The sequence below is a fragment of the Cydia fagiglandana genome, chromosome 8, assembly GCF_963556715.1.
Source record: "Cydia fagiglandana chromosome 8, ilCydFagi1.1, whole genome shotgun sequence".
NCBI lineage: Eukaryota > Metazoa > Arthropoda > Insecta > Lepidoptera > Tortricidae > Cydia > Cydia fagiglandana.
Window position 1 is genome coordinate 21,357,249 of NC_085939.1, and position 26,002 is coordinate 21,383,250.

The 26,002-nt window shown below is 43.5% G+C and overlaps 1 protein-coding gene and 1 long non-coding RNA gene across 2 annotated transcripts in view; both read right to left on the minus strand.

Moving 5' to 3' along the window:
• LOC134666865 (uncharacterized) overlaps positions 1 to 26,002 on the minus strand; it is a 53,709-nt gene that overhangs the window by 26,750 nt on the left and 957 nt on the right. The window lies entirely within an intron of this gene.
• Positions 2,113 to 25,007, minus strand: LOC134666733 (coatomer subunit beta). The gene is made up of 20 exons (XM_063523978.1): positions 24,826 to 25,007; positions 23,717 to 23,811; positions 23,137 to 23,366; positions 22,618 to 22,787; positions 21,472 to 21,679; positions 15,139 to 15,276; positions 12,027 to 12,225; positions 11,532 to 11,677; positions 10,767 to 10,907; positions 10,184 to 10,342; positions 9,842 to 9,945; positions 9,429 to 9,613; positions 5,636 to 5,802; positions 5,387 to 5,516; positions 5,026 to 5,169; positions 4,666 to 4,827; positions 4,265 to 4,410; positions 3,724 to 3,813; positions 3,307 to 3,456; positions 2,113 to 2,268 (listed from the first exon to the last, which is right to left on the minus strand). The coding sequence occupies exons 2-20, from the start codon at positions 23,805 to 23,807 to the stop codon at positions 2,173 to 2,175; spliced, it is 2,856 nt and encodes a 951-aa protein (XP_063380048.1). The 5' UTR covers positions 23,808 to 23,811; positions 24,826 to 25,007; the 3' UTR covers positions 2,113 to 2,172.

Below are 26,002 nucleotides of genomic sequence, written 5' to 3' on the forward strand. Positions count from 1 at the left end.
GCGAGCCTGGGGGCCCAAACTTACCATGTCAAAAAAATTTGGAAAAATCCAAAATGGCGGCGGATACGGGCAAAGTCAAATTTCCAAGTAGGTTAAGCGATCCCGAAGGGTGAGCTTCAGGCTGGGAGGCCGAAAGCCGATCCCGGCGGAGGGCTGAAGGCCCGAAGCCTGCACTCCGACTCCCAAAAAGCGACTCCCAATAGGAAAAGTGTTGGGTCGTGCTTAAGCTCCAACTTCCCCCTCTCGTGAGCCTTCGGCCCTACGCGTAGCTCGGCCTTCGGCCTTCGCAAGCCTCGACACTTCGCCGTCGGGCATTCGGCCCGCCAACTTCGGTCATCAAGACAGTCGACTTGGTAGAACGCTTGGAAGCACCGAATTCACGCAGTTCGGCCTTCGGCCTCGCGTTTTGGGAGTCGGAGTGCAGGCTCCGGGTCTTCGGCCTTCCGCCGGGGTCGGCCTTCGGACTCCCGGCATGAAGCTCGCCCTTAGGGCTCGCTTAACCTACTTGGAAATTTGACTTTGCCCGTGTCAGCCGCCATTTTGAATTTTTCCAAAAAAAATTTTGGTATTGTAATCTTGGGCCCCCAGGCTCACCGCATGTCGAATCTCAGCGCGCTCGGACCAACTTGAAAAAATAAAAATAAAGTCGGCCATTTTGAATTTTATTTAATGTACTTTATTTTGTCTCGGGGCCCTCTATGATATTTGGTCGAGCACCCCCTACCTATCATGCATCGTTTAAAAGTTGCCATACAAACAAACAACAAGAATATTGACCATGTTCGAATCCCGGTTATGTATGATAGATTTAAAAAAAAATTGAATGCCATTTTTATTAAAACTAAAATCGGAGCCATGGTTCCTAAGAACAGATTTCGCTATCTCTCATAGTTTCTGACTTCTCCATACTGACCCATTTGGATTGATCACCCTGTATTATAAGGTAGACCGTGGCGAACCGAATTGCAGGGCAAATCGCCCTGACTAAAAAAGCTGTTGATATTTGAAATATTGCTTATGAATCTTATGATGCGGTGTCGCAGGCTAAGGGAAAGATTTAATGTGCTATTTTAGTGCATCCGTATCACTGCAATAAATATTTTAAACATCATCGGATTTAGTCTGATCCGATTCGCCCTGTGATCCAATTCGCCGTCGTCAACCCTACATAGCGGGGCGACTATACTCGTACAGTACGAGTATATACTCGTGTAAAAAAAAAATAGGTGCTTACAACTTACTCAAAATTATGTCCCATAGTTCTTAATTAGTCGACATAAAAGCTACCTACCTGTGGATCATTATTTAGAGTAGGTAACATGTGTGAAGTGTCGCAATGGAAAGTAAATTTTACTTCTTATGTGTGAAAAAATTAGTTTCCGGTGCATCATGATTCATGAAAATAAAAACAATCAGCCATAAGTAAATATAAGTTAAGGCCAATCACTAACCAACTTAATTAAATTAAATGAATTAAATTGGTCACGTGTCCTATTCCAACGACAGGATAATTATTGATTGTGCCCAGTATAGTGCCCCTGCCGAGACGAGCCAAGCGAAGCGCAAGGGCACTACCTATAATCTATAAAACTTCGATTCCGTCACTGAGTCACTCACTGACAATCATCAAAATTCTTAGGGTACTTCCTGAAGCCCTAGAAAGCTTAAATTTGGTATATAAACATGTATTACTACACAAACATGGAACTTTTGACTCCCAACTGCTTAAACAAGGGGATAGAAGTTTGTATCAGACTTCCGCAAATTTGTTAATGTCTGAAAATTTATTCAAATAATAAAAATACCTATTTCAGGATTACTTAGTAAATCACCTACTACTAAAGGTGCGGTAAGTAAAGTAACCAGCACGCTGGTATATAATAAATTGATAATATTTATTTCTGAATAATACGAATACAAATAATCTATACGGCGGGTATAGGGTTTGCAATCCGGATCCGAAATGTATGAAATTATCCGGATCTGGATCCGGATCCGCAGATCTTCCCATACATTTCGGATCCGTCGTGCAAACTCTAGGCGGGTATGATGGGTGCAGTTGGGACTGCGAGGGAGGGGGATATTTCCCTACAGTATGATTAAAACGCCGAGTCGACTAAACGATAATATTTATTTCAGAATAAGTAATAGTAATGAATACATGTAAATGATCTAAGCAGCGGGTATAGTGGGTGCGGTGGGCGGGGTCTTCTGCGGCGGCGCCTTGTGCATCTGGTTGATCTTGTCGCCGAGGCTGAGAGCCATGCCCTGCGACCACGGAGCTTGTTACTCTCTACTACTGACTGTAGCCTGTGGGTGCCTAGCCAAGGTGACAGTCGCTTGCACACTCTTCCATATTAGTGCGACACTGACAGTTGCGTTTCATTCGCTTGTTGTAAACGACTGGCATGTTGACTACGCACCCTGATTGTGGGTAGACTTTATGTCTTTGTGATAAGGTTTACATATGTTCATTACAATTGTACTGTAAATGTATGCTCAGTACAGTCAGTACAAACAGGAACTCAAGGTTAAGATCGCAAAAAATAATAGAATGCGGTTTTGTCGCAGTCCAAAGGGCCAGGTAGATATATTTAGAGCTCTAGATTTAACGATGGTTACAATAAATCTATCTCTCCATGACATAAATACTGTCATCTATACATAAAATCCTGAATTACTTATCAAAAAAATATTTCATTAGGTACGCAAAATCTAATGTACATTATAATTTTATGTGTATCATAGGTACTTGCCGTTACTTGAGGTCAAAATTTGCAGCCTTTTTGCAATATATAATTATTGCAAATGTAACAATAGTCATATCTATGTAATAATTATCGCTATCTTAAACTAAAACACAAAAATAAAACTGATCTGTCGCCATAGACTTGCCGAATTAATTCACCCGCTTTATGTAAGTACGCATTTCGTTGCATTGGCGCCTAATTTCTCGGAGTAATTAACAATGGAGCCGCCATTAACAGGCGTTCCCCTCTGTCGAAAATAGACGGCCAATGGTCAACCATATGTATGGACTGACGTTTATCTGACATGACGTACCTATACATTTGATGTGCCCCTCCCCCGCAAAAAACGGCAGACTATTTTGTACCGAAAATTTTAGACATGGCGTCTCCGTTGTTAATTACTCCGAGCCTAATTTAGTACTTTTTTAATTTTCATTCTTGTAATGCATATTTAACTTTTTATACTTCTTAGTATCGCCCCTAACTTTGTATAGCTATTTGACCCTCACAGTTGACAGATGTCAAATAGTGTATGACGTCATATTGAGTGACTGACCTGGCTCTTGGCGCGGATCCGCACGTGCCCCGCCACGGGCCCTTGCCGGTTTAAGGGCTGCTCCACACTGAGGTTGGCGAGCGCGTCCTCGCCGAAGATCGAGCGCGCGTACATGTTGGCCGCCATGAACCCGCACTGCCCGGATAGCGCCTGAAGATCATAATAACATACTTAACTAAACACGTTATAGTAAATAAGGTAACAAATAAAGGAAAACAACTATAGGTATATAAAGAAAGCCTGGATTTTGATAAATTAATATTAAAGTTCTATTTATATAGATTGTGCGATTTTCGCTGCCCTGTAGGCTACTAAAACAAGTCGACGCACCGTCTGAATGGGGCTCAAGAGGGCAGAAACAAAGTAAAACCAGTGTGGCGCGTGTATGCACCCAATGGCTACATCTATGTTAGGTACCTTGTCCGGCGTGAGGCACTTCATGTTGGTGGAGGCGAGCAGGTGCTGCAGGTACTCGCGCAGGTCCGTGATGTTCGTGTTCACCGACACCTGCGACACATGCCTTCAGTTTCATACAAGTTTGGAGACCTCTGGTCTAAGCTAACGGTCACGGTTAAAATAACACTTGTACTGCGTGGGCTATCAAAATCAGTGCAGACTTTTCTTGGTCTAACTCTACACGCTTGCGAGTTGCGAGTAGCCACCAACCGATGGAAATTAGATAATGATGCTTATTTTAAAGACTACAAACTGTAAGTACTAGAAATAAATTAGAATTTTACTAATGGTGAAATTATGTAATGCTGACAGTCCAATTTTTTTTGGGCTATAGAATAAAAGTTTTGATTGGCTCAATGAATGCGCGGCATTACAATATTAGACGTAGTGAACATGCGCGCAGTACAGCCGAGGCGCTCGCGGCACGACTCCCGCGGGGTCGAGTTTGAGCTCTTGTTAGACTCGTATACTTCGTTATGGTATAGTTCGTTGGGTAGGCTACCTTGTTCTCCCACTCGAACTCGGCCCACATCTGGCGGAAGTCGGCGTCGGAGCAGGAGGCGGGCTGGATGTAGTCCACGATGTCGATGTGGATGTCGTTCAGCACCACCACCCCGCGGTCCATCGACGCGCCCGTCACCTCGTACACTAACCATAACATTTATATATCATCAATACAGAATCTAAATTAATTTAGTCAGTTACTAATGTTGCCGAATATTATTCTCGATCGAATCGAAACCACTTACAATCTAGCACGATTAATCGGTAAGTATTAACCCTTTAACGGGCACAAAGGTGTAAGAAATTATGCAAAATTAAACCCTATCACTTTAATATAAAAGTCAAAATGATTGTGGGAAATATATTCCCTCTGCCTTATACAGTTGGTTAGGTACCTACCTATATTGCCGAATATGATGCCATTTTCCGTGGAAGCGACTTTAACATGTGCCTTAATGGTTGCAAAGTCGCGCGGCGCTAGCACGACTGCCGCGGGTCGCTCCACGAGCCGCAAGTCACCGAGGGTGGCCAGCTCTACGGTGCAGTTCTGGAGGGTATCGTCTGGGGAACAATGTTAAAAGTTGTAATTTTATGAACACATATTACCACCAAAAGTATACCCAAGGAAACAAGAAAAAAATAAAAAAGGCATTAAAAATCAATAATTATCACGCAATTGAAAAAAATACCCAAAAGTTGGTTATTATATTTGTGTGTGTGTGTGTGTGTGTGTGTGTGTGTGTGTGTGTGTGTACGTACCGGTCTGGTTGACGACGAGCACGTCGAGCACGATGTCGTACTGGTTGACGGCCACTATGCACTCCGCGTACACGGGGTCCGAGAACCCGGTCAGCTGCGTCACCTTCGATAGCTTGCCCTTCTCCTCGTGCGCTGGAGTGCGACCTTCAACAAATATCTTATACATAACTAAAACGGAAAAGCAAAAAAAGAATAAGCTAGAAAATAGCGTTCGATCGAAGTATCGGTCTGCGGTATCGACATAAAAATTATATTTCGGCCACAAAACTGCCGCACCTTTCGGCCGCGCTGAAACCGTATTTTTGGTGGGAGAGTCACTCGGCCCGGCCAATGTTAACGGGGCCACGTGGGCCGTTCGTACCTTCGACGGCCTTGGACAGCGACAGCTCGAACATGTCGTGGTGCGCGGACGCCGCGCCGGCGCCGGCCAGCGCCGCGAACGTGATGCCCGCCTCCACCGGCACCGTCTCCGCCTCCGAGCTCTCCTCCTCCTGCACAACAAACATACACATTTTCGAATGAGGGAAAGCGATGTTTTCATTTGGAGTATTTTTTGAGTAGTTTTAAGATGCGGCTTGCCAGTCGACGGCGGCCATAATGAACGAGTTACCTCCTTGTTGTCTCTCAAGCTGGCTCGCTCCTGCAGCAGCGCGTTGAGCGCGCTCCTGGCCTGGTGGGAGAGCGCCTCCCGCACGACGGCGGGGCGCGCCGCGGCCGCGCGCAGGCACAGCGCCGCGTGCTCCAGGTCGTCCGCCGTCAGCCCGCAAGCGGACGACGCTGGGAATATTACGACACGTTTATGCACTGTACGATGGGATACACTACTCGTTTTTTTCTAACTGTTTAATTAGATACCTCACCTACCTTATTGGTAAAACAAAATCAGAGCATTACAAAAATGTGCAAAGGCCAAAGCCACGCTGATAAGACTGAGACCTTGTCATATAATAGTATTTTATACAATCGTGATATAATAGAGAGCTTTTCAGTCGAGTACCGTGTTTAGGCAACGAAGCTTGCTGAGTTGCCTAATTCAGGTACGAGATTGAAAAGCTTGATTATATCACTATTGTATACAATACTTTTTCTACGAGTCAACAAAAATAATACTTTAAACTAGTAGAATCATACAAACAAACCAAACCAAAAGTATGCACTATGCAGCTAAGATGGTACGCGAGCAGCCGCGATACCTTATTCATACTACCTACGCGCCCCGGCCACCGCGCCCGGCGCGTTGGTCAACGACACCTTCTCGTAACTCATGAGGCCCTGGTACTTGCTCCGCGCTAAATTTAATTTTTAGACAGTTGTTTTCTCGATTTTGGCCACCGTAGCCTATGGAGACTAACAAGCAACACTAAGTGGTTTTCGTAGTCTATGGATGTTGCTATATTAAGGGTGTCACATGCGCGTTTCTGACTTATGAACCAAATAAATAATTAATTTGAGCTATGGTTTTGTTTCGTCCTCTTGATCGCGGCGAGCTGTGATTGGTCATTTTCATTATAGTTGACTAAACTGTATCGATATGAATATTATAGTTGAGTTGGGAGCCCATACATTAAAAATACCCAATTGAAGTTTGGTATAAGAAATCTTAATTCAAGAATTATAGTCGACGAGTAGAAAAACGTTGTTATTTGATAGATACTTACATTTATTTAAGAAAAATGGGACAAATTATTATTTTACATATAATACATTTCTATTGACGACGTTTCCGAGTCAAACTAGGCGCTTAAGTAACCCTTCCAGTTAAGATTAAAAAGACTACACGAGACGAGAGTGTAGCATGATTTCAAACGAGGAATATATATTGTACCGTTTCCTTCTCCAAAGCGCTCCCCAGTAAAGAACGCGTTAGACGACTCACCTTAAAAACTAGCCGTAATATTTCTATCGATAGATCTGTCTTTAAGAGGGGGTAAAGGAGGATAAATTTTTAGATTCTGACAAATTACCCCATTACACACACAAATGCAGCTCACACACACTACCTCAATTTACTGGGACAGGTCAGTGACCCCTAATGTTTTTTTAAAGGTGCTGTTTAGAGTATGGTATTAACCACTGGCCTCTTTTGAGGAATCCAAACTGTCAAAGCGTTCCTTTGTAATAAGACAGAGACAAAACACTTTTTACATAGCTTTCCTTGTTTGTTCATGTCATGTCATAGGTATGTGACGTATTTAAATGTAAATAATCCTAGGTATTTCGTTGTTGGCTTCTGTATTAAGATAGAGGTACAAGCAGCAACACTCTTGACTGTCCATCGGTGGACCTTATGCCTTTTGTAATAAGGTTTACGAACTGTCAGTTAACAGTGTTGTTGTGGCCGATGGTATGCGGATTGTAGAGATAGACCGAATCAAACCTAGGAGTTACCTATTTTATTAAGTTAGATGGATAATACTTACGAAACTATTGAAATGAAAAATAAAATTAATGTAAACTGAACATGTAAAATTTATTGTTTTGGCAATACCAATTGTAACTTTGTCGGATGATGCTCTTGGAAAAAAATAGCTTCATCCGGCTGTATCGTGGTGGAGATACACTACTCGTTTTTTTTCTAACTGTTTAATTAGATACCTCACCTACCTTATTGGTAAAACAAAATCAGAGCATTACAAAAATGTCCAAAGGCCAAAGCCACGCTGATAAGACTAAGACCTTGTCATATAAACGTTGTTATTTGATAGATACTTACATTTATTTAAGAATCGTCACATCAAACCAACATACACGTAAATCAGACCACTGCGATGGTATTGACTTTAAATATCGTTCTTTCGACTGATAATATAGCCACTAAAACTCGCTGAGACTGCAGGTCGACTCTTGATTTCAATTTCTTGATAATCAGAGCTCGGATAGGGTGAGCTATTTGCCTTATAATTTGACATGTCTTATGTCATATATAAGGCAAATAGCTCACCCTATCCGAGCTCTGTTGATAATATATCATTGAATTAACTTTCAAAGCACGTGATGGCTCTTTAGAATAGCAACAAAACTGGGTGAAACTAAGAATTTTATTGCTGAAATTATGTGAACAACATTGCTTCGTCTTCATAAATAAAATTTTAATAATTGAAATTGTTTACGTTAAAATGTGAAGAATTTTGTTGATAAATTGTCTATCTAGTACAGTGGTCGGCAACCAGCGGCCCGCGGGCTGCATGCGGCCCGCGAACCTCTCACTTGCGGCCCGTGAGCCTACCTGGCTATTTTGTATGCAATATTGACAAATGACAATGTCTGATAAAGTCATAAATATTAACAAAGTGCGGCCCGTGTCCTCTTCGCTAACTGCTATGTGGCCCTTGGCTGCTAAAAGGTTGCCGACCGCTGATCTAGTATATTGACGATATGTCATATATGTTTTTAAAATGTTGTAATATGAAAGCCAGCACAATGAAAATTTAATCCAATAAGAAAAAACAAATCTTTAAACTTTTTTCATTTTAAGTTAATTATGAAGAAACTATTAATTACACTGATTTGTTTGTGTTCGTATATTTTTTAAATAATTTGTTATATTGTTTAAGTATTATGACTCACAAGTAAAAATAAATCAAAATTTTATGACTCTAGATCTCCGTGTGACATAATAATAAAATAAATATATTTTGAACACAGGTTTTCACTGCTATTATCATTCGTATACGGACATGAATTTCTGTCAATATATATGCCAAAACGAAATGTCAAAATGGGACACCCAGGTACACGACCGCTCCGCACGAGCCCCATCGGGCAAATGGCGGATGTATGGAAATTTTACGATTTACGATTGAATTTCTCTGTTGCCTTTAAGAGGAGAAATAGGAAAAGGCAGATTCGTTGTAGTCCAGTTATTTAACTTTCAAAATCACTCGATTTTATAGCTTGAGCATCGATTTTTTTAAACAAATTTTACTAAACACTCGTTCATCTCATTTTAGGTACAACTTTGCATAAGTGTATTTATTATATTGTAAAAGATTTCAGATTTTCAAGGGTAATTCGTTATAAACACACTCTTTGGGATAATAATGACATTTATTATAAAAAAAATTATCAAGAGATGTGAACGCTAGCGACTAAACGGTGACTACCTTTTTCGCTGATTTTGCTCGACGCAGTCTTAAATATGAACCATTTTTTATACTTTATTGCACAAAAGAAATAACTTAGTGTACAAAAAGCGACCTTAATGCCATGAGGCATTCGCTACCAGTCAACCTTAGGGCAAAGCAAGAAAATTGTACCACCATTCTTCTTCTGCTAGGCCAAGAGTGCTGAAGTGAGATGCGAGGCTCTAGTAGTAGGGACCGTTCAACTTCAGAGCGATCTTAGCTTTCCCCAGAGTATAACGCCTTAGACGGGTCGCCTACAGAAGTAGTCATAATACGAACCGTTCTTCTTGTGCTGGGCCAGCAGGGCCGCCGTGAGGTGCAGGGCCCGGGCGGCGCGGCGCGCGTCCAGCTTGAGCGCGAGCTTGGCCAGCGCGGAGACCGCGCACGCCGCCGTGAAGCTCTCCGCGCCCAGCAGCGCGTGCGCCAGCCCGCCGCCGCCCGAGCCGGAGGACGAGGGGTCCGCGCTGCGACAATCGTAACGCTGACGTCAGGGGTCGGTCGTTACACCTGACCGCCTGCCGCGGTTAAAATGTTCGCAAAATGTTACGGTATGGAAATTTTCAGAGGTCGGCACCGATCGACGTCGAGTCCGTCGATTTATTGAAGACGCAATTTTCTTTGGCATTTTTTTTTCACATTCTTCTTTTGTAAATCCAAATATTTCAACAAAATATATAATGATTAGAACTCACGCGGGTAGATTGAAGGCGGACTGCGAAGCGTAGGTCCCGTCGCTGGTGACGAGTTGTCGCGGCGCCGACGTGTCCACTTTGGGCGCCGCTTTCTCGCTCTCCTCCTGATAATTTGGTATATATTATGTATTTTTATCCCTCTCTCTCGCAAGTATTGACGTGTGCAGCCTATATACACAATATGATATACGACGAAAGGCTACGCTGTTTATAGTAGCTCGTGCATTTGCTCTTGAAAAAAAGACTTCCACAGATTGCATAAAATGTGACATCAAAGGTGGGTCAAAGGAAACACTGGTGGTGGCGTGGAGGGTGACTGTACTGTATTGTACGGTGTAGTACCTTATCTTCTTCGGTGGTGGTGGGCAGCGGTATGGCGGCGGCCAGCACGTCCAGCGTGGCCTCGGCGCGCTCCGGCGTGTCGGCGAACTCGGCCAGCAGCCACAGCGCCGAGCGCGCGATCTTGCCCACTTTGATCTGGGGTACCGCTTCTAGCAGTTTCTACAATAAAAACGCCGCTTGATGAAATAAATATACGTGTTCAAAATAATGTTGATTTTCGATTTCATTATTTTTATTTTTAATACAAATAAGAACGATTTATTCAGTGTGAACACAATTTAAATACGAATCAAAATTCTTGCCTGCCGGCATATAAGAAATTTACACCTCTATGTATTTTTTAAAGAAATCGGAAAATGATTTCTACCGACACTATTCTAGTTTTTTTTTTACGCGATTACGTGGATTGTCCACTGTAATCGTACTCTATCGAGTGTTTTTTAATCAAACGAATTTTTGAACATGGGATTTCAACGTTTTCGATGTTCGTTTGATCGTCTCTGGCGATCGAAGGGTTAGTAAATAGTGTAGAATATACATAATTAGTTGTAAAGTAGAGGTCGGGGTGGCTAAGAATAGTAACCTGGTAGAGCTGGGGCCGCAGGTCGGGGAAGGCGGCCAGCGCCTCGCGCACGAAGGCCAGCACGTCGGCCGCCGCCGCCTCGCCGCCCTCGCCCACCATCTCCAGCAGCGCCGGCGCCACGCTGCCCGCCACCTCCGGGAACTGACGCAACATACACGTTATACCACACGACATATCCTTCTCTCATCAGTATAAAGGTGGCCACTGACGAGCCTTCCGACCATTTGGATGAATCCATTGTAACGGCATCCATTCGGAAGGCTCGTCAGTGGCCCGCTTTATACACGTGTAAGTCGTTGTATAATGAGTTTGAGCTCGGAAGGGTCGATTGAGTATCTATACTTGAGAGTGCTCTTTCTTATATTATAGTTTTATCCGCGGCGTCTAGCTTTGATTCAAAAAATAAAGAGGACGAACGGAAAAAAACTTAACATACATAAACTAGAACATTTTTAAGAAAATAATAAAAATAGTCTCATTTTGCTGCTTCGATTTTAAAGACTGGATAAGTTAAATTCAATTTGCACCTTAAATCAGACTATTTAAGTTGCAATTCTATGCTAAGTATAACCAGTCAATCATTTTCGTAGCTTTGAATTTGGAATCTTCTTTTAGTTATTACATTACAGTTCAAAATTCCATTTGAATTTGTAGTTTCAAAAGGACGTTGGGACTTATGAGGCTATACTTATCGACATTATATAGTATATAGTAAAAATAGTGTACCTAAGCATGTGTTCGTATAAATAAGATATAATAACTGACCTTGAGGGCGGCCTTATGCATGGCTCGCACCAGCAGCTGCCTGTATTTGGCCGCATCGTCGTGATCGGCGCTGCCTGCTCGCGCGGCTTCCTTGCGCAGCACTTGTACTAGCTCCTCGGCGTGACGGGAGCTCACCAAGTCCAATGCTGATGATACCAAATACGGTTACAAACTGGTGCGCGTTGGACACTACCACCATGTTAACAGACTAGTCTAATAAACATCCGGGTCCGCCCGACCCGATCCCACTACGGTATTTTTATTCAATCCTATATTACCCATATGAATGAATCTATGGACGTATGATTCATTAAAATCTGCTTAGCAGTTTTGATGATACAGACGATAAATGGTTCCTTTTGGTTTAGTTAAGTACTCGTTTATAATTACAATAGTTTCACAAAGTTGTCGTTTTTATGGTTTTTGGGGACATCCTAGAAGACAGCGTCGAGGCGTGTTTCCTAAAAGTATGCGACGATCTGAAAGAGCAGTCACCCAAAGTCAGCGTGTGTTTCCTGACGTCCAGGTCCGAGGAGGCGAGCACCCGGAGCACGTCCATGGCCAGGTCGGGCAGCGCCCTGGCGGCCGCCTCGCCGCCCTCCTTGCGCAGGGCGGAGAGCCGCCCCAGCACGATCAGCTTCACGTTGTTGTCGCTCTCCTTCACGATCAGGTCGATGTAGCACGCCGCCGCCGCCTGGGGGAGGGGACACACGGGTTGCCTAACCGTTATCTATATTATTGAAAATTATATTTTCTCAAAAATGGACGGCAAAGTCGACTTTGCCGTCTAAAAAATAGGTCGCGAAACGCGTAGTTTATGGTCAGTCAAAAATTAAAAAGTTAAAAACATTGCAGTCTCGAATTTGGGACTGCAATGTTGCATACAAATTCCATTATTTGTCGAGTTCCAAACTTTTTAAAAGTTGAAATGGCCATATCAAATGAAGGCACAGGCCCATTAAACAGCCAAACAGATGATTAGTACAGCGACTATTTAGCTGTCTCAAATAGCTTGGCGTATTTTCGGCAGAAAAATACACTTCTATTTTTTTATTAAAAAAATAAAAAGGCGGCAAGGGCTTTTTTTCTGTGAAAATATATACGTAAGAACGTTGCTTTTGTAAAATATTTCTATGATATTTATATTTCTTGCGCCATTTTTGAGAAAAGCACTATATATGACTCGGCTGGAAGGCTACTTGCTGGCTTCGGATTCAATTAAACGGACTCCCAAGGTCGTCCGTTTAAAACGAATCCTCAGCCTGCAAGTAGCTACTTCCGAGCCTCGACATTAATGTACTATTATTCATTGAAAAAGTCTATTAAGGTAGTTTTTTGTCATTGAGTATCGTTCGCACCGAATCGTCCATCACCGTTGTAAAAAGAAAAGGTTGACAACGATTTGAATTTCTTATTTACAACTAACGGGACGATCGCTTCTTATTTTTTTTTTGAAAATGATTAATTTTGTGCACCAAGTTTGACAGCTGAAAAAAAAGTTCCGGAAGGTCTCCCGAGAGCACGCTCTCGGGACAGGTACGTACAGGTACAGGCGTAGGGTACTCACGGTGACGGCGGCGGGGGCGGCGGACAGGGTGACGAGCGTGCCCGCGGCCTCGTAGCGCACGGCGGCGCTCGCCGCGTTCAGCAGCCCGTACACGGTGCGGGACAGGTACGTACAGGTACAGGCGTAGGGTACTCACGGTGACGGCGGCGGGGGCGGCGGACAGGGTGACGAGCGTGCCCGCGGCCTCGTAGCGCACGGCGGCGCTCGCCGCGTTCAGCAGCCCGTACACGGTGCGGGACAGGTACGTACAGGTACAGGCGTAGGGTACTCACGGTGACGGCGGCGGGGGCGGCGGACAGGGTGACGAGCGTGCCCGCGGCCTCGTAGCGCACGGCGGCGCTCGCCGCGTTCAGCAGCCCGTACACGGTGCGGGACAGGTACGTACAGGTACAGGCGTAGGGTACTCACGGTGACGGCGGCGGGGGCGGCGGACAGGGTGACGAGCGTGCCCGCGGCCTCGTAGCGCACGGCGGCGCTCGCCGCGTTCAGCAGCCCGTACACGGTGCGGGACAGGTACGTACAGGTACAGGCGTAGGGTACTCACGGTGACGGCGGCGGGGGCGGCGGACAGGGTGACGAGCGTGCCCGCGGCCTCGTAGCGCACGGCGGCGCTCGCCGCGTTCAGCAGCCCGTACACGGTGCGGGACAGGTACGTACAGGTACAGGCGTAGGGTACTCACGGTGACGGCGGCGGGGGCGGCGGACAGGGTGACGAGCGTGCCCGCGGCCTCGTAGCGCACGGCGGCGCTCGCCGCGTTCAGCAGCCCGTACACGGTGCGGGACAGGTACGTACAGGTACAGGCGTAGGGTACTCACGGTGACGGCGGCGGGGGCGGCGGACAGGGTGACGAGCGTGCCCGCGGCCTCGTAGCGCACGGCGGCGCTCGCCGCGTTCAGCAGCCCGTACACGGTGCGGGACAGGTACGTACAGGTACAGGCGTAGGGTACTCACGGTGACGGCGGCGGGGGCGGCGGACAGGGTGACGAGCGTGCCCGCGGCCTCGTAGCGCACGGCGGCGCTCGCCGCGTTCAGCAGCCCGTACACGGTGCGGGACAGGTACGTACAGGTACAGGCGTAGGGTACTCACGGTGACGGCGGCGGGGGCGGCGGACAGGGTGACGAGCGTGCCCGCGGCCTCGTAGCGCACGGCGGCGCTCGCCGCGTTCAGCAGCCCGTACACGGTGCGGGACAGGTACGTACAGGTACAGGCGTAGGGTACTCACGGTGACGGCGGCGGGGGCGGCGGACAGGGTGACGAGCGTGCCCGCGGCCTCGTAGCGCACGGCGGCGCTCGCCGCGTTCAGCAGCCCGTACACGGTGCGGGACAGGTACGTACAGGTACAGGCGTAGGGTACTCACGGTGACGGCGGCGGGGGCGGCGGACAGGGTGACGAGCGTGCCCGCGGCCTCGTAGCGCACGGCGGCGCTCGCCGCGTTCAGCAGCCCGTACACGGTGCGGGACAGGTACGTACAGGTACAGGCGTAGGGTACTCACGGTGACGGCGGCGGGGGCGGCGGACAGGGTGACGAGCGTGCCCGCGGCCTCGTAGCGCACGGCGGCGCTCGCCGCGTTCAGCAGCCCGTACACGGTGCGGGACAGGTACGTACAGGTACAGGCGTAGGGTACTCACGGTGACGGCGGCGGGGGCGGCGGACAGGGTGACGAGCGTGCCCGCGGCCTCGTAGCGCACGGCGGCGCTCGCCGCGTTCAGCAGCCCGTACACGGTGCGGGACAGGTACGTACAGGTACAGGCGTAGGGTACTCACGGTGACGGCGGCGGGGGCGGCGGACAGGGTGACGAGCGTGCCCGCGGCCTCGTAGCGCACGGCGGCGCTCGCCGCGTTCAGCAGCCCGTACACGGTGCGGGACAGGTACGTACAGGTACAGGCGTAGGGTACTCACGGTGACGGCGGCGGGGGCGGCGGACAGGGTGACGAGCGTGCCCGCGGCCTCGTAGCGCACGGCGGCGCTCGCCGCGTTCAGCAGCCCGTACACGGTGCGGGACAGGTACGTACAGGTACAGGCGTAGGGTACTCACGGTGACGGCGGCGGGGGCGGCGGACAGGGTGACGAGCGTGCCCGCGGCCTCGTAGCGCACGGCGGCGCTCGCCGCGTTCAGCAGCCCGTACACGGTGCGGATGAACCGCGCGCGCTCCGAGGGGTTCGCGTGGCACACCTGCGCAGACACAACCGGTCGTGAGCATCCGAGGGGGGACGGTTTCGGGTCGTCGGTCGGATTTTAAACAAAAATGTACACCGAACGCTTTTCATAAAGAATAATATAGGGTCATTCCATGTGATTTCAACAAATTTGAATTAAAAAGTGTGCCGCATGATTTTTGATTTGCATAAAAAAAATTGAGGATATATTTCATGGTGGCAGAAGTGCTGAACCACCACCAGTTTTTTTTTTATCTTTTAATTTCCAAGTTTTGCCCATTCGAAGTTAGCAGTGGGGTCAAATTCATGCTTGTACAAAATCAGACCTAACTTTTTTTCTATAAAAGGTAACGAAATAATTATTACTTTTTTTGATTAGGTAAGAAATGTGGATATTATACTGTATGACAAAATTTATCTGAATCAACTACAAAAAAAATGGTGACCACCCGAAGTGTACACCTAATTGGTCAATTATTGCAATTTTAAAATGCTTCTTGTGCCAACCCTGGTGCATATCAAATATTACTTTTTTCTGAAATATAATGTACTTACCGTGTTCATCTTGTAAAATAAATATAATTGTGTTAGATCAATTACTTCTAATAGAAAAATGTAAGTGAAAATTGAGAAATTCGAAAAATGCTCGTGTTTGACTGTAAAAAAATCCATGTGGAAGAGAAAATAAAAATTTGATTTTAGTCAGCAAATATAGCTGATATCTTCGTTAATTAGATTTAGAAAAAAAAGTTTTGTTATTTTGCCTATTTTTTGAAATATGATTTTTTTAACATGCTACTGTTTACAACTATCGATACAAAATGTTTTATGTTATAAATTAATAAAAATGGGACGGTAATTGGTCATACGGATATTATTTACGTTTTTTATGTTCAAATATTTTTTTTGACATGGCAATAATTTTATTTGTAAATTTAATGAGGGTAGAAATTCGACAATGCATTGTTACCTGACAAGGATTGTGAATCACTTGCGAATGTTTCTTAATTTAGCTGTGTAGAAAATAACCGACGCCTCCTGACTTGTTAACAAGCTTTATTTGCATGTTGCATGGCTAAATTACGAACATAAGTAAACGGACCAATAATCCTTATCGAAGTTCTATAGGAAATCGTATTTATCTAGGAGATAATGAAGTGGTGCAAACTCTTTGTAGTAAGTGCTTGTGTTATTAATAGTTGACTGTTCAAATTCATGGGATCAAGTTCTTTTTCGTCTCAAAATCAGATGTCGAAGAAGCTGAGGTATATCTATCAGAGCGATTTAAAAATATAAGGACCATAAAAAATACACGTTCTTATCATAGCTTCGTTCCCATTTCTCAAAATGAATTAAAAGTGCGACGTTATTCAACTTCAGAAAATTTTGAAGTAGCAAAGGTTTGCAAATGATTTTTTTTTGTATAAATATATAAAGTAAATTTCAATCGTCTGGATTTTATTTATATTTTTCCATCGAATTCATTCATATTTATAAGTTTAAGGTCATATGTATTTTAATCTGCATAAATACAACAAGAGCGAAAATATATGAGACGAGCAGTTTAAAAAATCATATTTCAAAAAATAGGCAAAATAACAAAACTTTTTTTTCTAAATCTATGTAATTAACGAAGATATCAGCTATATTTGCTGACTAAAATCAAATTTTTATTTTCTCTTCCACATGGATTTTTTTAGAGTCAAACACGAGCATTTTTCGAATTTCTCAATTTTCACTTACATTTTTCTATTAGAAGTAATCTAGACACGCGGCAGCGTGTCAAGCCAAGTTCAAGCAAAGGAACTGGCTAGCCAGCGCCAAGTGTAATATTACACGAACCACTTGGTGCCACTTTTGACCCTTCTATAACTCAAAACATCTTTAACGTAAACACATAAAACTACGTGTGTTTAATTATATCCATAAGGACATCTAGAAGCCCAAATTTCATGAAGCTAGCTCAAACGGTTATAAAGATATGAAGGTCAAAAAGTCGTAAATTTTAAGACTGACTGACATACCTATAGTACCTAAACCTAACCTACTTCCAGATGACCTAGAAGGATGAAATTTGGAATCCAGCTCAGTTATTGTGTGAAAGCGTAGGAAAAAATCTAAAAATTAAAAAAAGTTATAAAATAGGGGGGGTCCCCATACAAAAAAACCATTTTTTATTGTGACTGACATATAAGTACCTAAACCTAACCTACTTCCAGATGACCTAGAAGGATGAAATTTGGAATCCAGCTCAGTTATTGTGTGAAAGCGCAGGAAAAAATCTAAAAATTAAAAAAAGTTATAAAATAGGGGGGGTCCCCATACAAAAAAACCATTTTTTATTGTGACTGACATATAAGTACCTAAACCTAACCTACTTCCAGATGACCTAGAAGGATGAAATTTGGAATCCAGCTCGGTTATTGTGTGTAAGCGTAGGAAAAAATCTAAAAACAAAAAAAAGTTAATAAATAGGGGGGGTTCCCATACAAATTTCTTTTTTATTGTGACTGACATATAGTACCTAAACCTAACCTACTTCCAGATGACCTAGAAGGATGAAATTTGGAATCCAGCTCGGTAATTGTGTGTAAGCGTAGGAAAAAATCTAAAAATAAAAAAAGTTAAAAAATAGGGGGGGTCCCCATACAAAAAACCTGTAATACGCGCTAAACAACCGGCCAACGGTGTGTCGTTGGCGGCGCGCGGCACCACATAATTAATACAAAGAACAGAAGTAAAAAACATGCAGCGGAAACACAAGAAAAAACATTAAATCTCAATACCTGCCTAGTTTTCTTTACAAAAAGTATTGATATCCCATCAAAAACATAAATGTAAAAAAGGAGAGCCAAGTTCAATACAAAAATTATGCTTGGCTGTGGGGTTCGCCGCAAAAAGAATGGAGATTTAAATGAGTGCCAAGTTCTATGCAAAATCCAAATATGTATTTATAGGAACAAAATAACATTATAAACAAGTATTAAACTCTATTTCTTTGCTTTATTGGATACCTATAACAATTGCTGTTATTTAAAAAAAATGTGAGATCTTAAAGTAGGTTAGATTTGGCTTGGCCAGTTTTTATCAGAATTACAAAATATATATGTTGAATAACTTTATAAAATGACTGATGTAATGAAAACTGGCCAAGTCAAATCTAACCTGCTTTAAGATCTCGCATTTTTTTACCTTTTGGCCGCCGGACCTAGTCCGCAAAGACGCTCACTCACACGCCAGAGCAAATTTTAAGTAAACAACTAATAAAAAGTTTAGGGATTGCAAATAGTGATATCGATATTTACAATATTATGGTAAAAATCTTTTTAATTTAGCTTTGTTCTTATCCTGTTTTAATTTCATTCCAAATTGCCAAAATTAAACATATGTTTTACACCCGAAAATGTTTAAAATATAGGGATTTAACATAAAAAACAACCACTAAACAATGTCGATTCAAGACGTGATATCGCCGCACTAGGCTGTACGAGAAGTCTTTTATACAAGACAACGGCGCCCATGGACTGCCCGCAATGCAGACCGACAAGGACTGTTTCCGCGCGGATCAAGTAATAATAGTCTCTAGGTCAACGGCGTAAGCGCTTGTCGGTACGTAAACTTTATTGGCGTAACGTTAAAGCTGCGCATCATGTGTCGATAAAGTCAATATACCGGAACTGTTTTAGTGAAAATTACACGTGGGTTGAATTTTTAATGAGTGAAGATATTATTCCGGAATTAGAATTTATCATTATAATTTCAGTTTGGTTTACATTAATCTATAGGTAAACTCTTATCAAAAAAACGTTCAACGACTTGTTACAAAAAAATTACACATTAACTTCAATGTTATAACAATAAAAGTAAAGTCTGATAAACAGGTATGTCTCTGTACCACACTTGTGCGAAGCGGTCGCTGCGGTGTATCCCTTCCCACTAAGCTATAAAATAACATCAATTATTTTTTTTATTTATCTCTTCTGCAATTAAATAGTCCACAATCTACAATGGCAAATTTACTTGTCTGGCTCTACTTTATAGAGCTAAAGAAGCTACCTGAACTTTAAATATAGTTATGCCTATCTGACTCTCGTTCTACGTATTCTAGTAAGTAGTTACCTACTATTCGTTGAAAAAAATTGGCGATTAACAAGTGTTCAAATACTTAGATAAAAACATATTTCTGACTTTATATTTCCTTTAAAAATTCCCATATCGAGTTAACATTCCCATCCCTAGCTGTCTTTTATACAAGACAACGGCGACGAGGAACATGAAAAATGTTGAAAATTGGAGCAATTTTTTTAAATGCCTTATTATAAAAGAAGGGATTTATATAGCGGCTTAAAAAGCAAATAAATGAAAAAACAAAGACCTTAAATATGAACACGAGTGTAAATGAAATTGCAATTGTTATTATTTTCACATTAACTCAGTGGTTGAATTTGTGTCTTGTATACAAGACGACGGCGCCAGCGTATCGTTCTATCGTTGTCTTCTATACCGGACAACGGCGGTCAAAGGGTTAAATAACAGCAATTGTTATAGGTTATAGGTATCCAATAAAGCAAAGAAATAGAGTTTAATACTTGTTTATAATGTTATTTTGTTCCTATAAATACATATTTGGATTTTGCATAGAACTTGGCACTCATTTAAATCTCCATTCTTTTTGCGGCGAACCCCACAGCCAAGCATAATTTTTGTATTGAACTTGGCTCTCCTTTTTTACATTTATGTTTTTGATGGTTGATCTAACACAATTATATTAATTTTACAAGATGAACACGGCAAGTACTTTATATTTCAGAAAAAAGTAATATTTGATATGCACCAGGGTTGGCACAAGAACCAATTTAAAATTGCAATAATTGACCAATTAGGTGTACACTTCGGGTGGTCACCATTTTTTTTGTAGTTAATTCAGATAAATTTTGTCATACAGTATAATATCCACATTTCTTACCTAATCAAAAAAAGTAATAATTATTTCGTTACCTTTTATAGAAAAAAAGTTAGGTCTGATTTTGTACAAGCAGGAATTTAACCCCACTGTTAACTTCGAATGGGCAAAACTTGGAAATTAAAAGATAAAAAAAAAACTGGTGGTGGTTCAGCACTTCTGCCACCATGAAGTATATCCTCAATTTTTTTTATTAAAATCAAAAATCATACGGCACACTCGATTTGTTGAAATCACCTGGAATGACCCTATAAATAATAGCAAGAGGAAGATCGGAAGTTTGGTTCCGTCGGGGAAGTAGTCCCTCGGGGCGGCCGCTAGCCGGCGCGGGCGCGGGGGCGGGGCCGGGGGCGCGGGGGCGGGCGCGGGGGCGGGGGCGAGCGGCGCCTCAAATTGTTACTCACGCCACTCGCCTTTTTAAACCTCTCTTAAACAACGGTTGCATAAAATACTATAATCGTATGGCTAACAATATTAATTCGAATCGCTTAACCCTTTTCCAGGCATAGTACAGTCGCTATCAGATATATCGGAGCGGCCAAGGTGTTCGCAATATCTGAACAAGCACTCTAACGGCTTGACAATAGAGGCGTGCTCAGATTTTTGTGAGCACCTTGGCCGCTTCGATATATCTGATGGCGACTGTACGATTTATCGACCACATACGCGCCACTAGAATTTCAACTTTATTAATAAGTAGTCAATTTATTAAACGATGTCAAAGATTACAATACAATACAATTCAATGCAAATCCAAAAATCACTAATTTCTTAACCTAACTAACAACTAATAAAACTATTCACGAAATTCGTTCCGAGTCCCTCCAGATGCAAAGGAGCCCATCACGCTAGCCGCGTTGCCACGTTGAACCGCGATGGACAACCATTGCATAAGGAACGACCCGGAGCGGGGGTCATGACCTCTCTCAAACGCCTAATGACGCTAGCCGGCGCGGGCGCGGGGGCGGGGCCGGGGGCGCGGGGGCGGGCGCGGGGGCGGGGGCGGGGGCGGGGGCGAGCGGCGCGCGGGCCGGGGCGGGGGCGGGGGCGGGGGCGCGGAGTGCCCGCGCCCCCGCCCCCGCCCCGGCCCGCGCCCCCGGCTCCTCTGACTGTATCTGGCACGAGCACCGACGACACGCTCCCGGCGTTCATTTACGAATTCAGATCGACACTATACTTGTTGACGTGTCGCGCGGGAGTCGGGCCGGCCCGCCCCCGCTCCTCGCCGGGCCCGGCCCGTGCGGCTACCTTGTAGACGAGCTCCACGATCACCAGCTGCAGGATGTCGCCGAACCCGTGCACGGAGTCCAGCCGCGCGGCCAGGTACGCCAGCGCGCGCTCCTGCTCCGCGTGCAGCAGCATCAGGAACGCGTTCCTCTTGCACGACATGTCCTGCTCGCCCTCCAGGAAGGTGGCGATCAGCTCGGGCGCGTCGGGGATCAGGAAGTCGAAGTTTCTGCGGGAGGGACGGAGCTCGTGAGACGCGCTCGCTCTTTACGGTCGATCGCGACCGCCCGGACTGTGAGACGATTTGTCTTTGAATTTATCGTTTTGTACCCCATTCGTTGCGGCGTAAACGCCTCGCTCGGCAACAATGTGAATCGTTAACGGCGGCAATGTAATGTGATATGTTGAATATTGTTGAAGTGAATTGAAACGACAGTTTATATAGATGAGAGTCCGGAATATTACGTTGAATTCGAAATAAACAGTATTTATCCTATTTACACGTGAAAAGTAATTCCATTGAAGTGGAAATGAATCAAATAACTGCAATATTTACAAGTAACCATTGTACTACTCGCCATTTTGGATAAAAATGGAATATTCTCTATGTCTTAGCATTCGTGCACACTCGGTAACACCTGACGATAAACTAGCTGCAGTGTTCGCTCATTGCGCTAACAGCTGCGACGCGGCCACCGGCAGCGTGGCCTCTGCCTAGTGTTCTATGCTCTGAGGTTTACACTTTTTCGTAACAAGTGCGAGTCGGACTCGCGCACGAAGGGTTCCGGCACGAAAAAAAATGCAAAAAGAAAACGGTCACCCATCCAAGTACTGACCACTCCCGACGTTGCTTAACTTTGGTCAAAAATCACGTTTGTTGTATGGGAGCCCCATTTAAATCTTTATTTTATTCTGTTTTTAGTATTTGTTGTTATAGCGGCAACAGAAATACATCATCTGTGAAAATTTCAACTGTCTAGCTATCACGGTTCGTGAGATACAGCCTGGTGACAGACGGACGGACGGACGGACAGCGAAGTCTTAGTAATAGGGTTCCCTTTTACCCTTTGGGTACGGAACCCTAAAAATCGTCATGTAATTTGTTTACGAGGTTTTCTATGATGCAGAATTCAAACGTGTCCTGTAGCGAACGAAGCGGCAGCTGACCTGTATATAGTGAAGATGGCCAGCACGGCGTTGCGGCGCACGTAGGAGTGGCGGTGTTCGAGGCAAGCCCGGATGGCGGGCAGCAAGGGCTCCAGCAGCTCAGGCTCCTTCAGTTTGCAGAGGAACCGCAGCGTGGAGCCGCGGATGAACTCGTTCGGGTGCTGGAGATCCTGAGGGTCAAAGCATGGAAGATATAAGAGTTAGCCTATAAATATTTGAAATTAATCTGTTTTTTTCTGGCATATGGTACCATCACTTTACGTCATTAGCCATAAGTTCAAGGTCTGAGAACTTTTCACAAATACATGCAAATTGAAGCCATTCTAGTTACAAGTTGACTTAGGGCCAGTTGCACAACCACATTTGACAGACTAATCAACATCACTCAGCAGCGGAAAATAAAAATTACCATACAATAAAACTTAACAAACGGTTTAACTGTGACAGATGGTTTGGTATTGGTACAACCGACCCTTAGTCTAACATCAGCAGACTGCTGATCTTTTCAAAGAGACGGACCTTCCTGTACGCGTCGCACACCAGGATCATCTCCTGCAGCAGCTTGCCATCAGGGCTCGTCTTGGGCACAATCTCCCAGAAGATGAGCAGCAACTTCTTAATCATGTGGTCTTGTAGCGGCAGCACGAAGCGGATGATCACCATGAGGAGGCCCGGGATCTTCTCACCGGAGAGGATGATGCCAATCACTTTCTTTAGAGCTTCAATCTTCTTCTTTGTGTCGCCTTTCTCTGTGGAATCCATTAGTGATATCAATTTATTTCTATTTTAATTTATTTCAATCTATTTTCATCTAACTAAAGCCAATCTACAATTTCTACAGGTAGAAACATGTTTTATTGCTAGTTTTTTGGAATCATTGTGACTGAAATAATTATAAAAGTTACATATTTGTAGCATGGTAAAAGAGGCACTTAAATAGTTAAATAGCACTTAAAGTTAAATAACATTAGATTTTATAAACAGACAATTTTTGAGAAAGAAAGATAAAACTTCACAAAACAGCTTCTCTCAACACCGAAATTATTGATATCTGATTTTATTTCATCATTGAAGTCTCATGAAATAGAACAGAACTTACCGAGGTCCAGTTTCAGCTGCATCTCATTGTAGGGCTCGGAGTCCGTGGGGAAGTTGATGAGGGTGTAGCACGGCTGCTCCACTCCCGCCATGATGCTGAAACCAACCATGTACTTTTCCACAAGCCTCAAAATTGCATGGGCACTGTATGCATGAAACCCATTCTAGCACATACTACGCGTTTGAAGAAGTAAGGAAGCTCAATAAGGAATCCAATCTCAAAGAAGAAAGAATCTTGCAGCTGTTTGGCTTTCAACAACCGTATAAGTAAAACAGCACAGAAATCTATTTCATTCGTGACATCCTACCTATAGGTTACCGATTTTCATGTAATAAAGTACATATGCTTTAATAGAGTATAAACTGCCACCCCTAACATTCTAATAAGAAATAACATTATTTTGATGTTTCTTAACATATAAAGTAATATAAATAAAATAAAATAAAAAAGCCCTTTATTCATTGTAAAGTGTTTACATAAAAAATTGAAAATAAAACTATGACTTATAATATGTGTTATTACTAATGAATCCCTAGTGGGTAAAGGCCTCCTCCATTGGTGCCCATTTGTCCCTGTCCTGTGCTGTCGCCATCCAGTCTGTGCCGGCTGTTCTTTTTAAGTCTTCCTCCCAACGCATTTGTGGTCTGCCCTGGCCTCTTTTGCCAAGTGGACCTCTCCATTTAATATGCATATTTAATTGTATTTGTATACTATAAAGTAATATGCATATTTAATTGTATTTGTATACTTACACTTCAAGAGAGTACTTAGGTACCTCAAAAGTGAATACTCAATGCAATATAATTATAATTTTATTATGCCAGAGTAATTAATTATAAAGTACTATTTTTTGCAAATATATAGTAGTAGTATCAAAGCAATAGAATCTTATACATCCAAAAGAAATTGTACACCCTATTTCGGAAAATTTTAGTTATGTTTTCTAAGATTGGATCTTAAGCTATATTTGTTGTTATGGCATTTAAGCATCATTTTCATTACTTTACTGTACTAATACGGTTATACACATATGGGTGTATCAGTAAATGCGATATACTACTAAGCACACGAGATTGGGGCAGGCAGTACAATAAGAGCGGTATTTTTACCTGTAGAAATTCTTATCTGTTTTTACTTAAAAGTTCAACTGTATCTTATTGTAGCACTTGAAGCATACACACAGTCTAATTCCCTACGTTAGCAGTACACAAATTATACAAAATACAGTGGGAATTCAGATATTACAAATTGTTTGGTGACATGGACCCGATACGTGTCCATCAATGAGTTTTTGACATTTCATGCATGACACAATGAGTATTGCCATCAGAGGATCAAAAGTACCTCATCAAAAATACATTATGTACATAGAGGTACAATAATATAGAGATGACACGGGGGGGAAGGGCCAAACGACCGAACGAGATGCACTTATGGAAATTTCAGTAGGAGTAGCAGAGAAAGCGGTACTATTGCTTGTCCTTGTCACGTCATCATCATCGTCATCATCATCCTGGCGTCAATCCCGGTTGTGCCCCCGCGCGGGGCGCGAGGATCCGGGGTCCGCCTTCCGACTCCTTCGTGTCCACTTTGCCCGATCATCGGCATCCCTGGTGGTGAGTCCGTTGGCTCACTTTTTGTTTGTTCTCCACTAAAAATCAAGGCCCCAGCGTTATCTGTTCACTTTGACTTCACAGCAACTAATATCACTTCTCTCTCCTCGCTCTTTATAAAATGCCATTTGTCAAAAAAGGACAACCATACTGTTGGCAAGATGAACTTCAAATCAAAGTGTTACCTTTTTTGGTGCATCCAGGCTGTGTTGTATGTTGTATGGTATTTTTTATGGTAGGCAACAAATAACCCGATCGAATTACGTAGATTGTTTTTGGTATGTTGTCAGGAATGTTAACACGTGTTTCTAATATTATCGCTTTGCGTATGTTTTGTCCCTCACGGAGGCACGCGTATAGCTCATCTATGTAATAATAGGTCTATGATTATGTAACATAAGATGATAACGTCACTGCGCTTCTAAATTCCGACATGACTGTGCTGTGCTCGATTTTTGAAAACGGAAATGAATCCCTGAAAACACTACATTAGTTATCTTTCCTGAAAATTTGACAGGTATTTACACATAGGGGAATTTACAAGCACACATTTTGTCGCCTATTCTGTCGCATCATTCGAGAAATCGATATGAGAATTCTACTAGATTAGTTTTAGGTATTTTGGAAAACTTTTTTTATATAGGTTATTATATTTTAGGCAAAGAATATAATA